Source organism: Haliotis rufescens, unplaced genomic scaffold (assembly GCF_023055435.1).
Source record: "Haliotis rufescens isolate VD_foot unplaced genomic scaffold, xgHalRufe1.0.p SCAF_4, whole genome shotgun sequence".
NCBI classification, from domain to species: Eukaryota; Metazoa; Mollusca; class Gastropoda; order Lepetellida; family Haliotidae; genus Haliotis; species Haliotis rufescens.
In genome coordinates, this window is record NW_025964112.1 from 38,252,870 (window position 1) to 38,277,748 (window position 24,879).

A 24,879-nucleotide genomic window follows, 5' to 3' on the forward strand; every position below is an offset into this window, starting at 1 on the left:
GTCGAGAAAGCGGGATGAAATGGTTGTGTCAACAGAGACCATATAATAGATATGGGTACACAAGCCTCTTTCACGTTTATTCAGTAATAATTTAAAAAACGGACTCACCCTTGTGGCGTCACTACCCATGCATATTCCTCCCTCGTTCCTTACGTTGATCTACATTATCCTTACAGTGTTCCCAACCAAGCGTTAGAAATTGGCCCTAGTCATGTAGTCCTTGCCAAACTACCCAATAGTTAAGGTATCATAAGGACCAGTAGAAATTTGCCATTTTGAAGGATTTTGCTATATGTTATCATAAGGACTAGTGGACTAAAACTGTTAGTTTCTACCGCTGCAACCACATTTTTCTTTCGCAAAAATAACCCGACGAATTATGAAATACCATGTCATTCATGCGTTCCCACGAGTTCTGACGTCGACGAATTCTCACAAAAGACGGCTGCTTTTCTTTGAGACATGTCACCTACAGCAGAGATCATCCTCAGTTTTGGTACTGTATTCTAAAGGTGCTCCAGACATTCCAGACACACTGAAGCCAGGTCACCAAGAATTTGTATTAGACTTAGGTCTGTAGTGTGATATCCATTGCAATATATTGCCATTAACATTTTCATGCGCAAAAAGTAACATTTTAGGCTGCCAAGACATTATCAGTTGGTGAAAGTAATTTTGTGCCAGATAATATGCATCTGAGGTAAGCTGTACCAGGAAGATTTTAATTGAACTATTGATAAAACCCTGAACTACAGGTACCTACTTCCTCAATATAACGATCCATTGTAAATGTGTTGTGTTTATTGACTGGTATGAAGTCTATTTATAGTATTGCATCTGTCCAATCGAGACACTTCACTCATATTATTGCAACTTTCTGTAGTTGAAGCAGAAACTAAGCAATAAAAATATCAACAGTTTCGGTATCACATGGCTGTCTTGTACTGTAGATGATTCATATCACCAGGCTTGGTGTCCCGACAAGATCGTAACAAAATACAAATTGTTATTTGGCAGCTATGTGTGAAACAGTGCAACAAAGAGTGCCAAAATAGGTAACTTCAGAAGCCATTTATTGCCGTTGAAGGAAGAACAAGTGCAATGTTTTTTTGTTTGGTTGGGTTTTTATTTTTTTTCTCAAAATCAAGTTCTCCAACAAAAGGGTAAAAAATTTGGAGGGGCACTTGCTTTAATCAAAACGTTTGGATGGTTAACAATAAATAGCACTTTCAAGCTGTCATTCTGAATTCTACACAAGTCCTTGAAACACATTGGCTATGGATATATTTACAAATACTTTAACTTTAACTTAAGGATAGATCATGTTAAAGTTTCCCAGTCATCTTTTATTTGCAAGTGACAGTAAATATTTGGAATAATATTCCACTTTTTTATACTTAAAATAAAAAGTAGTAAACATCAGTTGGAGAATTGGTGGCCCATTTTAATTTTTAACATCAACCCACTTATGCATGAACATCAGCCTATTTCATCACAATTCGATTTGTAACCACACTAACAATGGTGTCCTGAATAATACAACAATTGCCTTTAACAAATCTATCCAAATGACTTTAAGTACAATAGTAGGAAGGGGTGAGGAAGAATACGATACAATGAATTCCAGTGTACAGCATGGCCCCATCTTCAATGTACAATTTGGTGTTGTGAGAAATAACAGATATACCTAAACACGTTCACATGGGTATATAACAAGTTAAACCTTCAAGAGAACTGTACAAAGAACTTTACAGGACTGACAATCATATTTGCAAACTATTTGATATATCTTATACCATCCACCAGTACCATGTGGCATTCCCTTCACAAATCAAAGGATTTGCTTCTCAAAGGCGCAGCTAATGGTTCAAACAAAAGACATTTTATTTCAGAATTTAGCAGAAGCCCTTATATTTTCAAAATCTTCACAAAATTTCTACATGTCTCTGAATGAAATATTAAATCCATCTTTGAAAAGCTTCACCATTCATTACATATGTAGACAAGAAACCCCCACTCCATAGAAAAGATATTCAACTTTGACGTCCAATTTGATGATCTGCTAACCCTCGGCTGACCCAGCCTTGAGCATTAAGCAACATCTAGGTTGCAATGTATTCCGGTATTGTGGCTACAATGTCAAAGGTCACAGGACTCGCTCAGTCAGCTGGTGCTGGGGGTGTCTCCATGTTTTCTGCGATCGCCTTCTCAACCTTCTTCTTCTTTCGCTTAGCACTTTTCCTGGATGCGGATGCTGCGAGCAGAGTCTGGAACAAGTCATAGGATACTGATGTATTAAATCGGACTCCAACATGAAAGTGATTGTGGCTTCACCATTTCCAAACAAGCATGAAGTACCAGTGAGCGAGTGGGGTTTAACGCCGCTTTTAACAGTATTCCAGCTGTATCACGGCGTGTCAGCTTAATGTGGGAGGAAAGGCCGAAGTGATGCAGGTCTCAGACATTCACCACTTCAGAAAAACAACAACACGAGCACAGGTATTGTGCTGACAAACTGAGAAACATATCCGAGGCAAAATGGGATTAAAACCCACAATCATGGGTTTCTGGTATGCCAAAGGGACGCAACTCTGCACAGCGAATCGCGGCACCTTGGACGACTGGGCCACCTGGGCCACCTGTGCCCCCCATGAAGTACTAATATCTCCATCAATGGTATGTTGTGTACATATGCCCCTGACCACTAACCACACACTTGCGCTGCCAGCCAACTGGTACATTTAGCTGTCACACAAGGAACAGTGGTTATCATTGGATACTCGAGGGTTTTTCATCTGTTTTAATGGAATTAGAAAAATACTAGTAAAAAATGGCAAGATACTTAAAAGTAAGCCGTCTACCGCTTGACTGATTAGTGAGGAAATACAAATGGTTCAGTATGTTCATTGATTGGAATTTGTTGTCATGAAGAAGAAGAAAAATCCAAAATATATGTTAAAAGTCCAAAATGGCAAATGGCACCAGTGCCAAGTCTGATCAAGGAGTATTGAAAAAGTCTTTGGGTAATGCTCTAGAAAACAAATCCTAACCTCTTTTGAACTAGTCCTACTATAAATTTTATTACTTACTTATTCTTAAAATGCTAAACTCACTAGTGCATGAGGCTATTCTGACACCTGTGTCAAGTTTGATAAAATACTGCACAATCTAAGGTATGACCCAGAAAAATATCGTAACAGATGGACAGAAAGCACCCATTCCTATATCCTGATAATATACCATGTTCCTGTGACAAGAAAATGTTTATTTGTTGTTTAATGCAGCGCTCAGCAATATTTCAGCAATATGACAGAGGTCCGTAAATAATCCAGTCTGGATCAGACAATCCAGTGATTGACATCATGAGCATCGATCTACCCAATAGGGATACGATGAAATGTATCAAACAAGTCAGTGAGCCTGACCACCCGATCCTGTTAGTCGCCTCTTACAAGCATGGGTTGCAAAAGATCTATTCTAATCCAGATCTTCACAGGTTTAAATGTAAATTAATATTGTTTTGCTTTAACAATACTTCAGCCATACCGTGCTGGCCTGTAAGTGTAGATCATCCAAACAATGACAAAGCAAGAGCAACCATCCATGCCTATTGGCACACAAGAGTCACAACCAATTGCTTGTATCAGTCAGCTATTAAGTAGAGAATGAGGTACTGCTGTATTTAGCAATATTCCAGCTATATCACCATGACCAGTAAACAGAGTCTGGGACAGACAACCCGGCGGTTGATGTCATGTCCAACGTCCCATCAGGCTCACTTAGAAAATCAAGCCACTCTGTTTCCCAAAAGGGTAGGAGGTATTGCATTGTAGGCAGATACTTGAGCGAGCACATTAAAAACTTTATTGACCCTACCTTGAGCTCTTCATCTTCAATGCTGTATTCTGTCTCATATGCATCAGTATCAAGCGGGAAACCTGTGATCTTCAATGGTCCGTTTGGCATCAAAATCACTGTGAACTTGAACTGGGCTACCGATTCACCTGGAACAAAAATTATACCACTTTATCTAGTATCCTTCAGATATTGAAACAAATCTAGGTTGCTCTGGACCTATCTTAACCAGGAATCCACATAGGGTGCATGTTGTTGTATGTAGTCAACATGTTACTTAAGAATTGTTTTTCATTTTTGTGTGCATTTATCGAAGAATAACTGTCACATATTGCCTAAAATTCTGTAGCCTAAAATTATCATGTTTTTACCCCAGATTGATATGAATGAATGAGGTTTGGCCGAGCGACGAAACAAGGCTTTTCGGAGGATATCATGACTGCACTGTATGATACTATTAGCTCTTGCCACAATGAAATAATCTCTCTGGAACAGTTTGTATAAATGATATTATGTAGGAAGATTATTATTTAGACATTGTTTCAAATATTGCAAGTTGGTGCACTCAAAGTCACAAGAAATCCATTTTGAGTAAGAAGTTCCATATCGTGAGTCTTTACTGCACAAAAATGACATTCAATTTGTATTTCACGACAGCCAACCAGAATTGTGGAAAATAGGCTAGCACACACACTTTGTAATTTTAGCTAAATCACTGCAGCCTGTAAATTATCAGACCAAGTAAACCAACAGACAGCATGTTGTTACTTAGGGTAGGGCATAACCAATTTCCAAATTATTAATAACTTCAGTAACAACTCAGAATTTATAAATTGGTTTTAGAAAACAAAAGCAAACACTCTGTCAGCATCATACTTGAAACTTCACAGATAATTCAGTACAGGTCTGTGTTTCTCATCATTCAGAGTGAAGCAAGTTTCTTCAGACCATGATACTATGCAACTTCTTGTTTAGATTCCAATGGTGATAGGCGAGCTGCTTTTCCATCGGCTCAAATGAAACCTCAACCCAACTTGAATAGAAATTTGAACTAGCCCTAGTCAAAGGTCTCAAGAGCACAAGTAGAATTTTGGGCTGTCTTGGGATGTCGTTATACAGGCTAGTGAAAGATTCGCATTATTGTTTACTTTAGTTAATTAATTAAGTGTGATAATACTTTAAATAGAGAGGGTGAATGAGCATGGTGTTACATAGGGTATGCAGGGTTGGTACAGGTTTGTCCTACACAAATTCAAAGGCTTTTCAAGGCATTTTCAAGTCACTTTTAGTCAAATTCAAGACAAATAAATAGTGTGACGTAATATGAAGGAAAGTAACTAGTTCTGGATCACAGTCATACAGAACACTCATAAGTTAACAATCATGCAAATGAGATATGCAAAAACAGCTAATTTCTTTTGATCATGAAGCACTATTGAATACATTCGTGGTCGTTCACATGCCCGTATGCACTTTTGTAAACATGAATAGAACCCCTCCAAAAAATTGATGTGCAGTTAGGCCACGCTTATTTAATTTTATGTTTCACAGATTTATTCCAGCCTTTCCAAACAGGGTCAGTCAAAATAAGATCATTTATGTATTAAGTCATTCTGCCATGGAGTTGATACTGCTGGTGGTCTCTGGATCACTGTTAGTAGACATGGAATTTACATAAAGGCTCTATATTACTAGCGGGAGACAAAGTAAAAATAAATATTTTTTTATGTTGAATATATTTTAGACCGGCTGCATATCAGTAGGGGCGGTAGGCCCATGAAACGAAAAAGTATGTGGCCTTAATGTGTAATTCAAGGTCGTTTCATGTCATGTTTATTTTCAAGCCTGTGCGCACCGTGGTAGGGCATAACCAAATTCCAAATGATAGAAAACTTCAGGTACAATTCAGAATAGATAAAATTGGTGACAGCTACTCACCAAGTATTCATGAGAACGGATCTTAATTTACACGACATGATTTTCATAGAACAAAAGCAAACACTCTGTCAGAATCATAGAAACTTCACAGATAAGTCAGTACAGGTCTGTGTTTTTCATCATTCAGAGTGTAGCAAGTTTCTTCAGACCATGGTACTATGTAACTTCCTGCACAGTTTCCAATGTTTATTGCAGTGAGTGAGTGAGGTTTAACACCACTTTTAACAGAATTCCAGTTATATTACAGCGTGTCAGCTTAATCTGGGACAAAAGCTCGAAGTGGTGCAGGTTTAAGACGTTTACCACCACAAGCATGGGTATGGTGCTCAGAAACACCAGGAAACACAATTGGGATGAACCGGAATTCGAACCCACAATCACATATTTCTAGCGTGCACAGCGAATTGCAGCACCTTAGATGACTGGGCCACCTGTGCCCCTGTTTATTGCAGAGATGTGAATCCAAATAGAAGCTTTGGAGTAATCAGTAGGGTAAAAAAGTGTGGTTTCACGGGGTTGTTTGTTTGTTGTTTAACAGCGGATTCAGCAATATTCCAGCTGAATGATGGCGGTCTGTAAATAATCGAGTCTGGACCAGACAATCCAGTGATTGACATCATGAGCATCGATCCACTCAATTGGGATACAATGACTTGTATCAACTAAGTCAGAGAGCCCAACCAGCCGATCCTGTTAGTCGCCTCTTACGACAAGCTGATGTTGCTGAAGAACTATTTTATCTATGATCTTCACAGGTAAGAGTGAATGAGATGTTGAGAAAAATCAACTTTTTATGAAAAAATGCCATAACTAACTTGAGTACATTGTTGGGGTGCGTCTTGTTTTCATACGTTGATACATGATATATCTTTTTCTGTATCAATACAAATCAATACACTTGCCAAAACACATTAGTGATGTGTCATTAAAAGACCCCTTTGTGTTTTAGTCAGTGAAATATTCCAAAATGTGTTGCAATTAGCGCTTCAAGCCACTACTATAAATAGCCACTGTGAACATGTGTCCAGAGCTCGCTTTTCCGTGTGAACCTGCTCTTAAATATTTATGGTCGAGAAGTTTCCATGAGATTTGATGTAAATCATGACCTTTCTGTATAGTTTCACCCATGGTATGTTGTACTGGCAGGCAAAACTGCCAATGCAATATTTGTCTCCCCTCACCTTCCCTCTCGTACAGCACACTGAACGGCTGCATGAGGTCGTGCTTCACACACTCGACAATACCCATCTTGGCTTTCTTCTCATCTTCAAATAACCTGAAAAGATGAAGTTACGTTTCAAACCTTGAATAATTGAACCTACTTGTATTGTTCTAGGCAACAGTTAGCAAGATTCCAGCTATAGGAGTTGTCAAGATCACAGATATTTGTGTATATTAACTAAATGTTTGTACTTCAGATAGAGGTATTATGGTATGGTTAAATTAGAAAATTAAGCTTGGGGTTTGTTGTTAGATACTGTCAGGTAATACCATGGGAACAGGTTAGATTCAGGGAAGCATGACTGGGGAAGCTGATAGCTTGGGAGTTAATTGGTATAACAATAGGGGGGTCAGGGGTAGCTTGAGTAATGGGGGCCAGTTTAAATAGCAGGGCAGGGTAATAACTTGCAGAGTCAACCAGAATCAGCATACTGTTCTGACAAGGCATGAACTGACATTGTGGAAGTTTTTCACTCTGGTTGGCGTAAGTTTTTCCACTTATTTGATTCATGTAGGATTGTGTATATTGAGGATAGAATTTTATAAGTTATGTATTGTTTCTAGATGTAATTATATGCATATATTGATTTAATAACGAGTAGCCACTTATAAAAACAACCCAAAACAACAACAAATGATTCAAGTGTAAACAGTTCCACTCACTGAAATATAAATCAGAGTATTGATGCATTGCTGTATGTATTGTAAGCTACTGACACATTAGTCAGTTGACCAGGGGTGGAAAAAAAAGATTTTTGTTCCCACATTTTCCTGTATAGCTGAAACCTTTCTATTGCATAAAGGAGGTATCTGTACACAATTTTTATTTGGTAGCAAGCTTGCAAGTGTGTGCATGAATTTTCAGGGATCAAAATTGACAAAATTTATTAACATTTTTAACAAGTCATTAAACTATCCAAATTATGTCTTTGATTACAGGTAATATGTTCGTTTATATGAATTTGGCAAACATTTTGTTTCATTTAACTGTTATTTTAATTCTCAGTGAAAACATTGATCAAAATCATGGTTTTTTAAAACTTCATTTTCAAATCTTGTTAGTAGTTAAAACACTAATTCCACTGAAATGTGACAATAAAACCACTATAACTGTATCGAAATCTGCCTGAACCATTGTGCTAGCTTTCAATATATCATTTGTTTTGTTGTTAGGGATCAATTTACCACAGGAGTCGGTGAATTACATACATCATTGAAAAGATAATGTAAAAAGCTTTCATATGATATATTACATGACCATGTTGAAGAACTGTTCCGGATACTGATACTAGGTCAAAGTGGTGGCCATCTTGAAATTCAAGATGGCCACCAAAGATGTCCATAGAAAAACGTGAAACATCATTTTTCTTTATGATTTTACTATTTTGGTATTTTTAAGCATTGTTGCAATTATCCCACTCATCCACTACATCAACATAATCTATCACCATATCTCAATAAGCAATTTTCGTCAAAATTGGTTTTTGGGGGGTGGGGTAACATTGTATACAATATCTCAGCCCCTAGCTGATATATTCTTATTTTGTTTTCTGTATAGGATAGCACAATGGTTCAAGCAGATTTCGATACACAGTTAAAAACAACATGATTTTTATCAATGTTTTCACTGAGAATTAGAATAACAGTTAAATGAACCCGAACTGAAGTACGCAATTTAATAATGTTAGGTTATAAAAAGGTGTTCATTGTTCATCTAGATTTATATGTTTTGGTTTGTCATCTGCCCCCTACGACTCCACCTCGGTTAAACCGCTGATCGTCTCTATCGCTCATCAATTATTTGGACCCCGAAGGTAGCGTTGTAGTGAGGGATCACTGTATACAGAAAATAGTGAGAACGAAAATCTTAAATAAGCCTCTTTTCCTCCCTTGGCCAACTGACTAAGTACCTAAGTGACTGCAGTTGCTGATATTATATTGTAGTGTCCCGGAACTAGCCAGTCATCCTTGTAATAACGTAAGGAGGAAGGAAGTTTCTCTGAAACTGTGTAGCAGAGAAGAATCTCCATGTGAGTGAGTGTCACACAGCATACCTCTGCGAGAGTATGCTAACGTAGGATGGACACAGACATCCGTTGGGAAACCATCACCTGGGTGTGAAGATCACCCAATCACTATACAGAGGAAGTAATTCAAGTGTCCTCTGATGGACTGTAAAAGTAGTGACACAGAGCTCCAGACAAGCTTTTGGTGTTGTGGGTATTTTACCCATGCATTTTAAAATCATTGGGTATCATTTTTCTATCTGGGTATTCAAATTTCTGTTACCCACTAGTTTTTACACAAGTGGGTATTTAAGTTAAATATTTAAAAACACTGCTCATCTAGTCCCTGCAAACTGGTGTCGGGTGGGTTCGAGAGCTTTATAGGACTCAAAATACCACGATACTTCCACAAGAAAGTGTGATGGCAAATGATCATGATGTAACTGTCGATCGTGGAGTTTGGCAAGGTTGACGGAATGCCTGTTTATAATTTCAAAATAAGTTGCTAATCAAACATGCAGGGTTACTACACAATATTTTGATGATACACAAAAAATTTATTTTTGTAGCCTATCTGTAATGTTCGTTGTGTATTTGATACGCTTGGATTTGATTTTACTGCATATTTCTGATGCGTATTTTACGCAGATACGCAGCTTATCTGGAGCTCTGGTGACATGATTGTATATACATCAGAAACTCTGGAAGTTTATGTATAGAGCTGCCTCTTGAACATACGCAGGTGCGTTCAGACTCATATTTGTAACATGTGTGGGACTCATGGACGCAGTGACTGGACCGTTAATGATTTCATATCAAATGGCCACTGTTATTGTAAATCAAAACAGTACGTCTTTGCGTAAAGGTATTTATTGCCAAATGGGACAGCGAAGCATGTTGATTAACACTTCCGTTTGCTAAACCAAATCAGTTTCTCTCCCTTATAACAAATAATCTATTTTCGGTTATGCATGTATTAATGTTTGCTTATGGTCCATAGGTTTGCTTCAGGTGCCGCATGGATACATTCGTAATTTTTTTAGCTTGATGATTGACACGAGGCCGTGATGTTTTTGACGAAACTAAAAATATATTATCGCGGTAATGGATCGTAATGGCACACGCTTACAATGTCATACGCAAAATGTTTGTTCTTTGTTCAACTTTTATGACACATTAATTAGGATTGATCGATGCTGATTTTCTTTACCGAGTAAGGTAAACAAGGTACCTGTAATAAGCGAATGAAGGGCGTGCAACTCTAAATTACCATGGTATGGCTGTGTGGATTACATCACTTGTTTTGCATAATCAGTATGCATACGACTGTATGAAAGTCCTAAATAAAGGCCCGACTCGGAAAGTAAATTAGCTCCGTTGTACACATGCAGAAAAAGCTTCACTGGGTGGTATTTTATAATTTTATGCTTACGTTTCTGTACGGAAGTTTTGAATATTTTTGGGAGTATAATTCGCTGCTTATCTGTAGCTCTGTATGTCAATGCTGCTATTAATTCATTGTGTGTATTAGTTTTGTTATTATTAGGACATTAGTATTGTTAGAAGTATTAGTATAGTATCGAGATAGTAGTAGATATGTTAGTATGACATTTGTAATAGAAGTAGGCTGGGATAAGTTAAGCTCGTTGTGTTGGAATTAGTTTAGATTTAAGTAGTGTTACTTGGGTTTAAACCAAGCTTTACATAATCTTTACAAACTTGACATTTTGGTATTTAATTCCTTTGTCATTGTTGAAGTAACCCAGACTGACATTCTCAGTCAGGTTAAGTTACTTCCTTGATGGTATATACCAGGGGTCTGGAAACCGTCATATGGGCCGGACATGTCCGATTGGGAATCTCAAATGTCCGTTTTAAAATATTGCTTACCGGACATTTTAAAAAGTATTGTCCGGACATTCTTAAATTTTGACCGGACATGATCAACAGTTAGGACTGAGCAGTTTCTGTCTGCAGTTGCAACACAATGAAGATTAACTACACTGACAAGCTTTGTTTGTTTTGATTGCTGTAAATACATCGTACCTACATGATAGTCCAATCAGTCAATCACTGTAATAGGCAATAAACTGAGTTGACACTGATTAATCGAGGATTAATTACTGAGAACATCTTGTTAATTTGAGTGAAAGGTGTTTACAACTGTACATTAATACCTTGCATCATCGATGTACCTCATTATCCTCACAATGCTACGATACGTAACCTCAGACAAGAAGCGAAAGCGTGACGACAGCCAGTCGACCGATGCAGATCAGTCGAGCGGATCTGCCAAACCCTCAAAGTCTGGACGATCAATTTGTAAGTCATTTCACAATGAGGATTTGCAGATTTTATTTTTTTCAGTAGCTAGTCGTATATTGAATCTTGATTGACCGCCATTTTGCTTTCTCGGACGATCGATATCCAATTTTTTTATGGTCAATAATTAAGTACAGATGAAAAAAGTATTCAAATAACTATTGCTATCAACGATATTTGAGTATTTGTGATTAAATTATCTGTCTTGTTTTTAAAAAAATCTTTAGTTTAAAAAAAACCTTTTCCCGTGATAACCAAATATGGGATAATAGTCTCGATCCAAATGTTACAACGCGTACACTTGAGCAGACTCATGAATATAACTCATGAATATTAATTAGACCGTTCACTACGTTAATAGATCGTTATTATAACAGAAACAAACGTATGTTTTCCATGTAAATCTAAAATGATATTATTTGTTATTAATTGTCCGGTGAATTAAACAATTTAAATTGAAACAATTCATAATTCATCATATTATGAATACGTAAACTTGTAATGTGTGTGAAAAGTCGTACTAAAATACGCTATTTGAAGGGGGCGTGGCCTAAATGCAAATGTCCGATTGGGATTTTAAATTTTCCGGACCCCTGGTATATACATGTGGCCAGAATGCACCACTTCTGCATCCTTGAGTGTACGAGTTAGACTCAAGGGTTGTAGGGTGTAGTATATTTATTGTTCAGATTATGTCATTGTTTGGTTTTGTTTGTTGTTTAATGCCGCACTCAGCAATATTCCAGCATATGACGGCTGTCTGTAAATAATCTTGTCTGGACCAGATAATCCAGTGATTGATATCATGAGCATCTATCCTCGCAATGTGGGATCGATGACATGTTTCAACCAAGTCAGCGAGCCTGACCACCCGATCCCGTTTGAAAAGATTTTCAAATTAGGTCTGTGTTCAGGGTATGGCAGACCGATTTGAGGACATTGATTTATCAAATATTTTAATTTCAATTCATAAAATCCTCACATGAGAGCCTTAAAGCTGCCTTCGACATTTAAAACAAACGAGATCCAAAAATTAAATGAAACACTTAGCGACTTCTCTGATAAACCCTCAGGAACTGTTTACCTTAGCGTGAAGGGCATCAAGCCGAACTTCTTGTCAGTTTCACTGAGGAATTCTGGAAAAAAGGTTAGTCTTAACAGCAATGAAAGTCAAGAGATGAAAGTCAGTACACTGCCAAAGGCAGAATAATCTCTGTCAGAATTGTAACTTGTCTTCAAATGTCATCAGTACAGGTCTGTGTTTATCATCATTCAGAGATCACATACATATTTCATAGTTCAGTTGTGGCCATCAATGTATTCTTAGATTTTCACCTCACACCACAATTCCCCACCAAGTACCCACATGCTCCCTTAATGTTTCCCTTCTTTCTTAGCTTGATACCAAATACCATGGGGCATGTACATGAATGAAATGATCAGTTTGCCTCCTGTCCGATTGTATTTTTGGTTGAAATTCTAATTAATTGTGGCGTAAAATCCATTAAAACGAAATTAATTTATTTGTGTTTCCTTACAAAAAGAACCCGAAAAGTTTCGGATAATGAGCGAGTAGGATTATCACAGCATCATAAAGGTGTGGTAAATAGAACTGCAGCTTCCGATAATTATTAATATATTTCTCAATACTTACGCCTTGATGCTTTCATCTTTAGTTGATAAACAATATCCTTCTTCTTATAAACTGTTGTCCTTGTGTCGGATTCCCTGCCCTGTTAACAAGCAGGCAAGTCATTCATTCTTCATATCTCAAGTGCGCTCAACACAAAAATGACTGGGATTGCAGACCTTGTGAAAATACTTTTTAATGTAATTTGTTGTGGATCATACATATTGTTTGAAGTGTCAAAGAAGGAATCAGATTTCTTTTCTAAGCTTCTAAAATTTCCTTTTCACATGAAAATTACCCCATCTACAACAAATCTACAAAGGTAATACTGATAAAACCAAAACATACCTTTCCTTCACCTGTGCTGATTAAGACATCAATAGCATACACTTCATAGACTTCAAATTCACACTTTTCATGTTCTTTCCTGAAAATAAGACGACGCAATAAAAGCTTGCAACTGTGTTCAAAATAAAGACGGTTCCTAGAGTCATCCTTCAAAATCTACGAATTCCCAAATCTATAAACTGTTAACATGACAGGATCCATGACTTGATGCCAAATTTTGGACACTGTACAGTGATTTTGTCACCCCTCCCCGCCCCATACCATTCTTTTATAAATACAAAGGACTTATTAGCCAACATATCTTTGTTTTGAATTCAATCAGCACGACAATAATGTTACAATTGTTCATGCCTTGGACTCCAAAAATGTATTAGTTCCCTGGAATACACTGGATAATCAGGGTTCGTTCTGTCTCTGAGACAAGCATTTACTGATCACATTCTAACTGGAGACTACAAGTTTCACAATGCTACAATTTGTCTCACCTTTGGGCTTCTGTTGGGTTTTGTATAAAAGCTTTTTCACCATCAATAACGTGTCTCTTGAGTTGATGGGACAACATGCCTGCAAATACAGACAGATTAGAACCAGAGCTGAATTGGTACATAAGTCAGATTTGTTCCATATATACTACTCAGAAGAAGTCAAAGAACACCTCTTTCTTTCATATTCCTGTAGTTAATTTGTCCTGGCATGACAGCTTAACTATATAATTTAAATTTATGTATATCAATCAGGGTAAAAAAATTCCAGGTTTAGTTTGGAAACTATTGAAGGGTGCCATCTATATAGTCATTGACTTTACAGTTTATCATAATTTTAAGGCCTAGATACTAAACAGTACTAAAAAATGTAATGAACCCTTTGGTAGACCGACGGCACTAGCCTAGATCCGAAGACAAAGTTCATATCTATTTCCCACCTTTTAATCGTAACTGACAATAATTATAAATCACGATAAGAACCAGTGGGTATTCTAGCAAACAGTACACTTGAAGTAGTGATTCTGTATTAGTCGGCAAGGACAAAGCTAACGTGTTTACAGTTTGTTGGGCAAGTCATTACTTCTGCATTTCTCAGTAACAATTTTAAATTACTAATTACAAGTATTTTTAAAGTAACTCTTTGAAAAAAAAAGGTGCATTATCATGAATAATGGAGGTCATTCAAATGACAAGTCATCTCTGTATAAGCTGCAGACACTAATTATTGAAGATGTATTTAGTAACTCGAAATTACAAGTTCTCTTTCCCTCATGAATGAATGATGAAGCCATCACAGATGCTTCAAGATTTTCAATTACCAAAGCTATTACATAACATTTCACCTGGTACATAATCTGATGCCTTGCAGCTCACAAGCTACTTTGAACTCTAATCGTTTTAAATCAAAGACCTCACCTTCAATGGGTTTGCATTTGAAGGACTCAGCAACTTTCTGTATGTTGTCTGTTACATTGTAGTTCTGCGAAAAAAAATATATTCCTGGTCAGTGACCTGCTATAAAATATGTTTATACACCAGCAGCGTTAGCACTGTTTGTGGTGGGGTTCCATATTCATTTCCAATAAATCCCCATACTAGACAGTTCTATAGACAAATGTGTCTGAGTGAGAGAGGGCAGTGGGTGAAACGTGAGAGTAATATTTAGCAATATTCCAGCAATATCACGGCGGGGGACACCAGAAATGGGCTTCACACATTGTACCCATGTCGGGAATCAAACCAGGGTCTTCGGCGTGACGAACGAAGGCTTTAACCACCAGGCTACCCGACCGCCCCTAGTGGGTGAAGCATTGTCAGAAAGTATCATTTTCAGTCCACTTGTCCTTATAATGATAACATATACCAAATCCCTTAAAAGGGGCTATTTCTACAACCCCTTATGATACCTAAACTATAGGGCAATTTGAAAGGACTATAGGACCAGTGCCAATTTCTAATGCTGTTGAAGTAGGTTAATGTAGTCTGGTTCAAATGTGAAGTTAAATACTTAGGGGTCACTAGATTCAAATAATACGGCAGCAAATCTCAAGAATGACATGTCACTATTCCAGGTATATCTTCTGTGTATATTTGGGGCAATTTCCCCCGTCCATATGACAGTTGCCGGTATGTGTCCGAGTATGACTGACTTTATGAACAACAATCCACTCTCCAGGGAACAATGACACAATCAACCAAGCCACCAAGTCTGACTACCAGATTCCTGCAAATACTTCTTACAACAGCTTATGTTGTATGTCAACTAGGGGTCTAGTCTTGCACACCATCTATACCACTGTGTCCAGTACTATTCATATATACACAACAAACATCAGGAGGGATTTATCCAAGATTCAAAAGTGTCACTGGCAGGCAAATTGGAAAAAATTTAGTTCAAAATTGTTATTTTTTGAAAGTTTTTATGCAATAAGGAAAAATTAAACCACTTCGTCTTTCATTGAGCTGTTAGTGAAATACACATCACATTGACCAAGACATCGCTATTGTAATAAATGTTAGCTTTTTTGTTTGTTTGTTGTTTTACGCCGCACTCAGCAATATTCCAGATGTATGACAGCAGTCTGTAAATAATCGAGTCTGGACCAGACAATCCGGTGATTAATATCATGAGCACCGATCAACACAAATCAACCAAATCAGCGAGCCTGACCACCCGATCCCGTTAGTTTCCTCTGACGACAAGCATAGTCACCTAGCATGGGTTGACCTATTCTACCACGGAAACTTCACGGGTCCCACATATTCAGAATATACAGGGTTATATTTCAGAGCTCCAGATAAGCTTTTGGTGTTGTGGGTATTTTACCCATGCATTTTAAAATCATTGGGTATCAGTAATTCAATCTGCGTATTCAAATTTCTGTTACCCACTAGTTTTTACAGATGTGGGTATTTAAGTTAAATATTTAAAAACTCTTTTCATCTAGTCCCTGCAAACTGGTGTCGTGTGGGTTCGAGTGCTTTATAGGACTCAAAAATACCACGATACCTCCCCAGGAAAGTGTGATAGCAAATGATCATGATGTAACTGTCATCGTGGAGTTTGGCAAGGTTGACGGAATGCCCGTTTATAATTCAAAATAAGTTGCTGATTTGGTAATCGAATACGCAGGGTTACTTCACAATATTTTGATGATACGCACAAGTTTTATTTTTGTAGCGTATCTGTAATGTTCGTTGCGTATTTGATAAGCTGGGATTATATTTTACTGCGTATTTCTGCATTTCTGATGCGTATTTCACGCAGATACGCAGCTTATCTGGAGCTCTGTATTTGTTGAGTAACAAAGGATCAAAAGGGTTGAACCTTTCTGAATCACTAGGCCCACTATGTTGGTCTTCCCTACTTTGATCAACAGATGCAAGATTAATATTTAGAAGCCACGTCAAAAACCAAACCCACACAAGACTCATTCAGCAGGAATGGGTTCGGGGAAATCTAATAAAGTCAACACAATATTGGGGTACGCAATACAGGGTACAGATTACATTTTGGAAAATACTCTAACCTTTGAAGAAATTATTCATTTTGTTACATTTGTTCTGCATGTCCTGAGGAAATTGGTAGCCCTGATGTAAAGGACATCAGCACTGAAGACATCACTCAGATTGTTATTCCACCTTTGCATCCATGACAAGTCAGCTGACTTGCCATGCCAAGTTAGTGGGAAGAAGGAAGAAGTCTATGCAAGTGAGAATGTTTACATACTGGGAAGGCCAGATTAAACCTACATGGCAAACTCCAAAACAAGACTAATATGATTATACTCATATGAGCAATAACTAATTTCCTTCTCTGGATCTGCAAATGTCTGGACCTACAACCATCCCGCTGTCCTGTTGAACGTTATGCTTTTACCATGACCACTCATCAAGTGTTTCAAACAATGTAAATTGTACCTCATTGCCTGGTTTCACAAGTCGGAGTGCTGCCTCACTGGCTAGGTGCGCTGCCATCATCACATCAGCTTTCTTCCCCTTCACCTTATTCTCCTGAAGGTAAAAGAAACATTTGTTCAGCAATGTTCGAAATTAAGCACAAAAGGGGCCCTTGTCATAGACCTGATGTTAAAGATTGAAGGGTCATGAGTCATTACTATGGGAGCAAACCTCAAGGAGTGAGTGGGTGAGCAGGGTTAGAAACTAACAGTTTTCGTCCCCTAGTCCTTATAATGATAACATATAGCAAAACCCTCAAAAAGGGCAAATTTCTACTAGTCCTTATGATACCTTTACCTTTAGGCAGTTTGGCAAGGGCTATAGGACTAGTGCCAATTTCTAACCCTGGTGAGTATGGTTTTATGCCGCCTTTAGCAATATTTCAGCAATATCATGGCAGGGGACACCAGAAATGGGCTTGACACATTGTACCAATGTTGGGAATCGATCCCGGGTCTTTGGCATAATGAGCTAACGCTTTAACCATGAGGCTACCCGACCGCCCCAAACCTCAAGGACCCCAATAGACTCTTAATTGCAAACACTGTCCAGGGTTCAACAAATAACTTGTTCAGCCAGACCTTCATGAAACAGATATTCCACCATTCTGTTATGGTCAAACTTGTTTCTACCTTACTGGTATTGATTGAGTACTACAAGAGTAGTCCAATGGACCAGTGTATTTGTTGAAACTATTGAAATTTTCAAATTTATTATGGTATCATAAACTAGGGAGTTTTTCTTGGGGACTCAGGACATTGTTTTGTTTGTTTTTTTAACGCCTCAATCAGCAATAGTCCAGCTGTATGATGGCAGTTTGTAAATAATAGTCTGGACCAGACAATCCAGTGGTTGACATCTGCACAATTGAGATATGATGACATGCATCATTCTAGTCAGCAAGCCTGACCACCCGATCCTGTTAGCCACCTCTTACAACAAAATACTTGGGTTGCTGAAGATCTATTTCAACCGGGACATTGAGTTGATGTTGACTGACTGTCGTTCATTTCCCGATGAATGTCAGTATGTCACGTGATTATGATGTCAATCGAGCAGAGACATACAGAACCACTTTAGGGGAATTCCTCAATGTCTAAAAATAACATTAAAAATAATTAGGGAAAACTGAGAGCGACATCGATTTAGGCTATGAATGAGTTTGAAAGTTTGAACCAGGAATTCTCAGGAGTGCACAGTGCACCAACAGAAAATAATTTTCTTAAGACTCAAGAGGACTAGTGAAAACTATATTTCAAAGGTTATATTTGGGAGAACACTTTCTAAGTAAAGTACAGATTCTCATACTTTTGGGGGGGTTGAGTGCCGTCCGGGATTTGAACCCACACCAAATCGCCAGCACACAAAGTCTGCGATCCAACCCACTCAGCCACGGAGGCTTCCACATTAATAGGAAGTCCGACAACTGGTTGTCTAGATCATACTTTGTGTACCCCTCTGTATACTCAACCCAAAAAAAATAGGAGAATCTGTACTTTATTAATGAAGTGTTATCCCAAATATAACAGTTGACCACTTTCTAAATGGCATTGTGTGTTCATATATTTCACTAGTCCTCAGAGTTTCTAGCTTGAACAAGACATAAATGTTTACATTTTCTGGTAGTTTGGTTCTGTTCCAATGGAAGCAAAATTGAACCATTGATAGTGTAAGCAACAATTCATGTTGAACATTAGGGGTGTAATGATACAGACGGCTATGACACAATACATATCTCAACACACTGGTCACGACATGTATCTCGATACACCAATATAACACAGGGGCCATGAACTCTTGTATCTCAAAGGAGTGAAAAAATGGTAACAGACGTTTCTTCATTGTTAACTGTACTGAATCTATCAGTTAAATGTAACATGGAGGTGAAGTGAGGTTTGGTGAAATGGGATTTAATGTCGCGTTCAAAATGATTGCACTTACATGGTGTGGTGCTGCTTGTACTACTAGTACACACAATGCTGATTTCATGTGCTAGCCCAGAGATACCATGCCGCAATTTAAAATGAATACCCCACTAGACACAGTATACAGACTACGAGCCGACCAGTCCTTGTTTTAGCCCCTGAATGCTGAGCGCCAGACAGGGTAACAAGTGTCATCTTTTAATGTCTTTTGGTATGACGCGACCAGGGATTGAACCCCCGACCTTCTGCTCTACCTCTCGACCATGAAGCGGTCCAAATGTAACATGACGGCCAATATGATCCAAACAGCTGATTTGTAGGATACAGGTTCATTTTCAAGTTTGTATCGCTATGTATCCTGATAGAGTAATGGATGTATCATATCAAAGGCCACATATCGCAGTTTGGACAGGTCAATTTGCTGTTGTGAAACATACATCATTATTTTGAAATATCTCACTTGGAGGAAGCAACCACACAAGACGGTGTCTACTTACAGCACTTGCACCAATGACCAGGGAGTGTGCTACTACTGCAATAAAGCCATCGATTTGAGCCCCGAGGTCACTGAAACAGAAACAAACTCTCTGATACTGAATACATGATAACACTTTAACCAGAATACTGATCAAACATCTGCACTAGAATACTTATCGAACATCTGAAAACACAATCTGCCTATTCAATGGTAGAAATGGTGTTCTTCGGATTTATTAATGGACTACACTGAGGGCCAGAGTGAGTGAGTGAGTTAACATTTCACATCTCATAAATTTTTGAGACGACACCAGACAATCTTGTGAACGATACTGTAAACAACGATCAATGACAGCATGATCCATGACTGACTGACCACCTGATCCATTTCGATGCCTCTTTAAAACGACCAGCATAGGCTGCTGGGGACAAATTCTAACCCAAAAATTTGAATATGTTAAATCAAGAAAATGATTTAGTTACAACTTCACACACATATCCCTACTTTATTGTAACGTTTAACTGCCTCAAGAGCAGTAACATTTGTCAAACACTACACATACATTAGTTTTAGAGCTTTTCTAGGCACTTAGAAGATGGATGAAAACATGACAAGGAGTATTATTATGAAAACAACTTCTTTATTATAATTACATAATGTTTCGTGTGTGTGTACGCATAATAATGAACTTGTTATGCATAATAGTACTCCTTGTCACATGTACTAAAGTTTGGCAAACAAGTTGCTTACATCTTCACTAGGTCTCCATCCTTGAGAATGACATCAGGTTCAGACTTCAGCGGGGAGTAATGGCATATACAGTTGTTGACGGAAACACAAGTTGGGAAAGCAAGACCTGTGAAGAAATGTGAACACAACTCTCATGACTAATGTTTGATGTACTAGTTGATTCACACATTGTGAAAAAGACAAACTTCGCCATGTTTGAGCCCATTACCCAAACTACAAAATTTATCGCGGCCAATAATCAACGCCAAGTGGATTTGACCTATTTGTGTTACAGCTGGGATGATACACCAACTGTGTGATCCATTAAATATCCCAATACCTTGTTCACGATCCAACATGTATACAATACTTGCATACTCTTACCTGTGGCGCGTGAGCCATCTTTTACAGACAGCATGGCCAAACACCTGGCACACAGATGATTTACAGATGGCAGTGTCAAGTATTTAATTTTTTGGGAAGTTTTCACTAGAGCGTTAGAAAAAAAAAAGTTTTCATCCACTAGTCCTTATAATGACATGTAGCAAAACCCTTAAAAAGTGCAAATTTTCTACTAGTCTATGATACCTTAACTATTGGGCAGTTTGGCAAGGATTTTAGATCTAGTGCCAATTTCTACCGCTTCACTACTAATTTATGTTTGGTGTAAACTGTAACAGTTATTAAAGGAAACAATGCATGAATCACTAATTTTTACTTTGTGAGCGACCGATTAATACTTGTATCTCTATTGAGTAGTACAAAAATGATGATCCATCTCCCACCTCTACTGACAACAGAGTGAGTGAGTGAGTTGGGCTTAACGCCGCTTTTAACAGTATTCCAGTTATATCACGGCGTGTCAGCTTAATGTGGGAGGAAAGCCCGAAGTGATGCAGGTCTCAGACGTTTACCACTTTGGTGAAACCCACGAGCACGGGTATGGTGTTGACAAACCTAGAAACATAATCGTGGCGAACCGGGATTCGAACCCACAATCATAGGTTTCTGGCGTGCCCAAGGGACGCAACTCTACACAGCGAATCGCGGCGCCTTAGACGACTGGGCCACCCGTGCCCCCTACTGACAACAGAACAAATATGAAGAAAGTGACCTTAATGATAGGTTTACATTATGGAAATGAATGCAACTAAGTTGAGAATCCTAGGAAAATCCCTGCAAACTGGTCTCATTTACAATTTTTAGCAATAGGTTTAACATTTGACTTTTTCTAACTACTTATGATGATCCTTTCATTCTAATTTCCAACGCTGTTGGCGTTAAACCTATAAAATAATGTAGTGCTTGGTTTATCAGTGTTGTATCCATGGTAAAATTTATTATTAACCTTTCTTCATTTCTTTCATCTTCTTGAAAACCTTGCTTGTTTCTTCGATAAGATGTTTGTCCCCAAGCTCGCAGATTTCCAGGACAGAGGCCCCTGCGACACATTTGGTGATCACCTGCTTCAATATTTCTGAAAATATACAAATGAAGCATACATTTGTGACAAAAGAAAAATATGCATGTTTTAGCTGCAATCTGTAGTATTAAAGCCATATCCCCATCTCATGGGCATGATGAAAGACATACAGTAAGTTACAGATTCTTCTCCCAACAAACCAGAGGATAATAGCATGAAAAATTTTCATGTTGTTTGGAAACAGCTGAACAGTGTCACACAATCATCAAGGTCATAATTCAATCACTTGTCAGTGACAACTATTTCACAAACTAATTTCCAAACAGGCACACAAGAGAATATATTTGTCTTTTCAAATATATCATACATTGTTCATTCTACTTGCCCAAACATGCCAGCATTAGCCAATTATCAAACAGCCTCAAATATTGCAGTCAACATTGAAACAAGTTTACAAGGCTCCTTACAGCAATAAACCATTCCCTGTGCTGGGAGTTTAACATGGTCATAATGAAGGTGTAACAATGGGAGGGTGCTACTTCATAACATGTCATGCACATTTTATCAATTTTGAGGTAATCATGGTAATATAATGAACACGAATTGACCAAGTCGACAGTTTCAAATTTACTTCAGAAGAAAAAAACCTTCATACCTACTTTGTGACTGTCAATATGTTTAATTGATGCTGACAAACATAAATGTACCAAGATCGGGATGATGAAAAACATCACAAAACTCCATCACCTGAATAAATTCATTATTTCCCTCAAAGCTCAGAAGCAGCTGTTGCTTTTTGTTCGGCTCTCTTTTTTACACTAAAATAACATATATTTATGTTAAAAGATTTGTAACGATCTAATCGCATTCAGTAGGTAATAATAAATTTATTTTCCATTCACTGGTGTTGAAACTTGAGCTACACCCGTGGACCATCAGCTGATCACATTGTTGCCTTTCTTGGTAGCAACAAACAATATGGCATGGCAAGCTCAGAGGTCTTTGTAAACCAGAAAGGGCAAAATAACAAACATTAACAGTTAGACGTGCCGCAGTCATTTACATGACATACAAACTGAAATAATGAGACGCTTGGCAGAATATTCCAAACATTATTGTTTCGGAAGGACAAAAAATTGCTCATGGTTGTGACATCATGCAGCATGGTTCCCACATGGTCTCGCAGGGGCACAATACTGACGGCTATTTCACAGTTATAATCGATATTTACGGTTCCTTTATTCCGTAGAAATGTACACCATGGAAATAACTGTTAATTTCATACCATTGACCATATCGCCGCCCATTTTGTATTTGGTGACGACGATATCTTCTGCGGGAGTTAACTCTGCCTCTTCTGAGTCCGCCATTTTGCTATTTCACATGGTACCCACAATCCTATGCGACGGCGGGAAAGGAAACTTGGGCCTAGTATTTCGTCGCCGTGGTTCACGGGAAATAGGTGGCGGCAAATATGAGCTGCGCAATTCTCGCTTAAGATTTAATATTGTGCATTGGTCTGCTTCAAAGTTGTAATTACTAAAAGAAATGTAAATGATACTCAAATGCTGATTGTTCCCACTAACGCGTTCCATTTAATGTTCATAAATATATGTGTGAGTTTTGAGTAGGTGTGTGGGTGCTTTGGCTGGGACGGGTAACTTGGGTCACGGGACCATGTAACAATAAAAATAAAAAAAAGTCGCAAACAAATCATAGACGAGGCCCACAGCCTTTGGCCTCGTCAGAGACCATATAATAGGTTTATTATATGGTCTCTGGCCTCGTCTATGATTTTTTAAAAATTTTTTATTGTTACATGGTCCTGTGCTTGGGTACTCGGGTCGGGTGGGTCATGAGTATATGACCCGGGTACCCAGTTAGTCAAGTGATATATTATTTAATGACAAAAACTCACTATAGCTCAGTGGTTACACAATAAGTCGCTAATGTTCGTATTTCATTCTGACGATGCACACGTTACTTTTGACTGGTATATATGTTTGAGTAGGATAAAGCTTCAGTCAACTTCAGTGTACGCATGAACTGATCGTTTGATACATGTATCGAAATAGTTTTTGTCAGGGCTGCGGTAAAACAATTCCCAATCAGACATTTCTGTTCCCAACCCTTGAGACCAACAGCGGGTACCTGGTAGTGTCGGATAATTGGAGGTTGAAGGCCGTAGTTAACTTTTTTGACAGGGGTGGGTGGGGGGTGGGGATATTTGTACAAGTATCACTTATCCCCAACTTGTATTTTCATGATTCAATCCCCCCCCCCCCCCCCCCCCCCGGCTGGCTACGGCACTGGTACCCGGGTAGTAAATTTGGAATGACACCATGCACCTCCCTCTGGATCCGCCACTGCTAAACGGTGCGTGGTTGATATATCATGATAAACGCCACACGTCAAATCAGAAATAGATTTAGGAGATAAACTTACGTGTGGAGTTAAATAACTGTTATTTTAAATCAATAATTTATATAATATCCGTGGACAAATATCTCTGTTTCTCCGCCACAGTCTTACAAAAGTGAAATACGCTGTTTTTACACTCGCCTAGTAAGGCATCAATGTTTTCGTATTTGTTCTCTATCTATTCTTCACATCTTACTATTATTCCGACAAAAATCTAAATAAAACCTTACTCTATACATTTGGAGTGGACGAGTAAGAGCAAAAAATGCTAAAACCTTGGAAAATTAATTTTCCTGTTTTATTGAAATGCAAGGTGATGACTGAACTACGTCAGTGCAGATTATAAACATGTAAAGAATGCCCGCGCTGTCATGTTGTGTTAGCTAAACTTATTTCATGGTTCAACAAAAACATCTTTCTATGAGCTCAAAAGACATTTTCACTTAATCGTTCCCGTTTCTACTTTTTCATTTCTTCCTCGGTTGTGGTAATAGTTCCTTGAAATACTGGTGATGCGATAAATGTAGTATCAAAAGAAATACATAGACTCCCGCGCGTAGCCTGTGTGTATCTCTGACGCGACGTCTGTCCCGGTATGTAGGGGAGATAACTCTTCAAAGCGTGACGGATATTTCAACT

At 38.2% G+C, this 24,879-nt stretch overlaps 1 protein-coding gene across 1 annotated transcript; it reads right to left on the reverse strand.

The window, feature by feature from the left end:
* Window positions 1-1,056: 1,056 nt before the first annotated feature.
* Window positions 1,057-23,257, reverse strand: LOC124134681 (proliferation-associated protein 2G4-like). Its single transcript, XM_046499658.2, has 13 exons — window positions 23,105-23,257; window positions 21,745-21,873; window positions 20,418-20,523; window positions 19,687-19,756; window positions 17,226-17,318; window positions 14,721-14,784; window positions 13,806-13,884; window positions 13,321-13,399; window positions 12,997-13,075; window positions 12,427-12,478; window positions 6,975-7,069; window positions 3,877-4,004; window positions 1,057-2,267 (listed from the first exon to the last, which is right to left on the reverse strand). The coding sequence occupies exons 1-13, from the start codon at window positions 23,187-23,189 to the stop codon at window positions 2,160-2,162; spliced, it is 1,167 nt and encodes a 388-aa protein (XP_046355614.1). The 5' UTR covers window positions 23,190-23,257; the 3' UTR covers window positions 1,057-2,159.
* Between the last annotated feature and the right edge of the window lie 1,622 nt (window positions 23,258-24,879).

Coding starts and splice junctions, on each gene's coding strand:
- LOC124134681 (XM_046499658.2), bottom strand. CDS start 23,189: ATGGCGGACTCAGAAGAGGCAGAGTTAACTCCCGCAGAAGATATCGTC. Junction 19,757..20,417: donor GATGGAGACCTAGTGAAGAT/GTAAGCAACTTG, acceptor TTTCTGTTTCAG/TGACCTCGGGGCTCAAATCG. Junction 13,885..14,720: donor CAAATGCAAACCCATTGAAG/GTGAGGTCTTTG, acceptor CTGTATTTGCAG/GCATGTTGTCCCATCAACTC.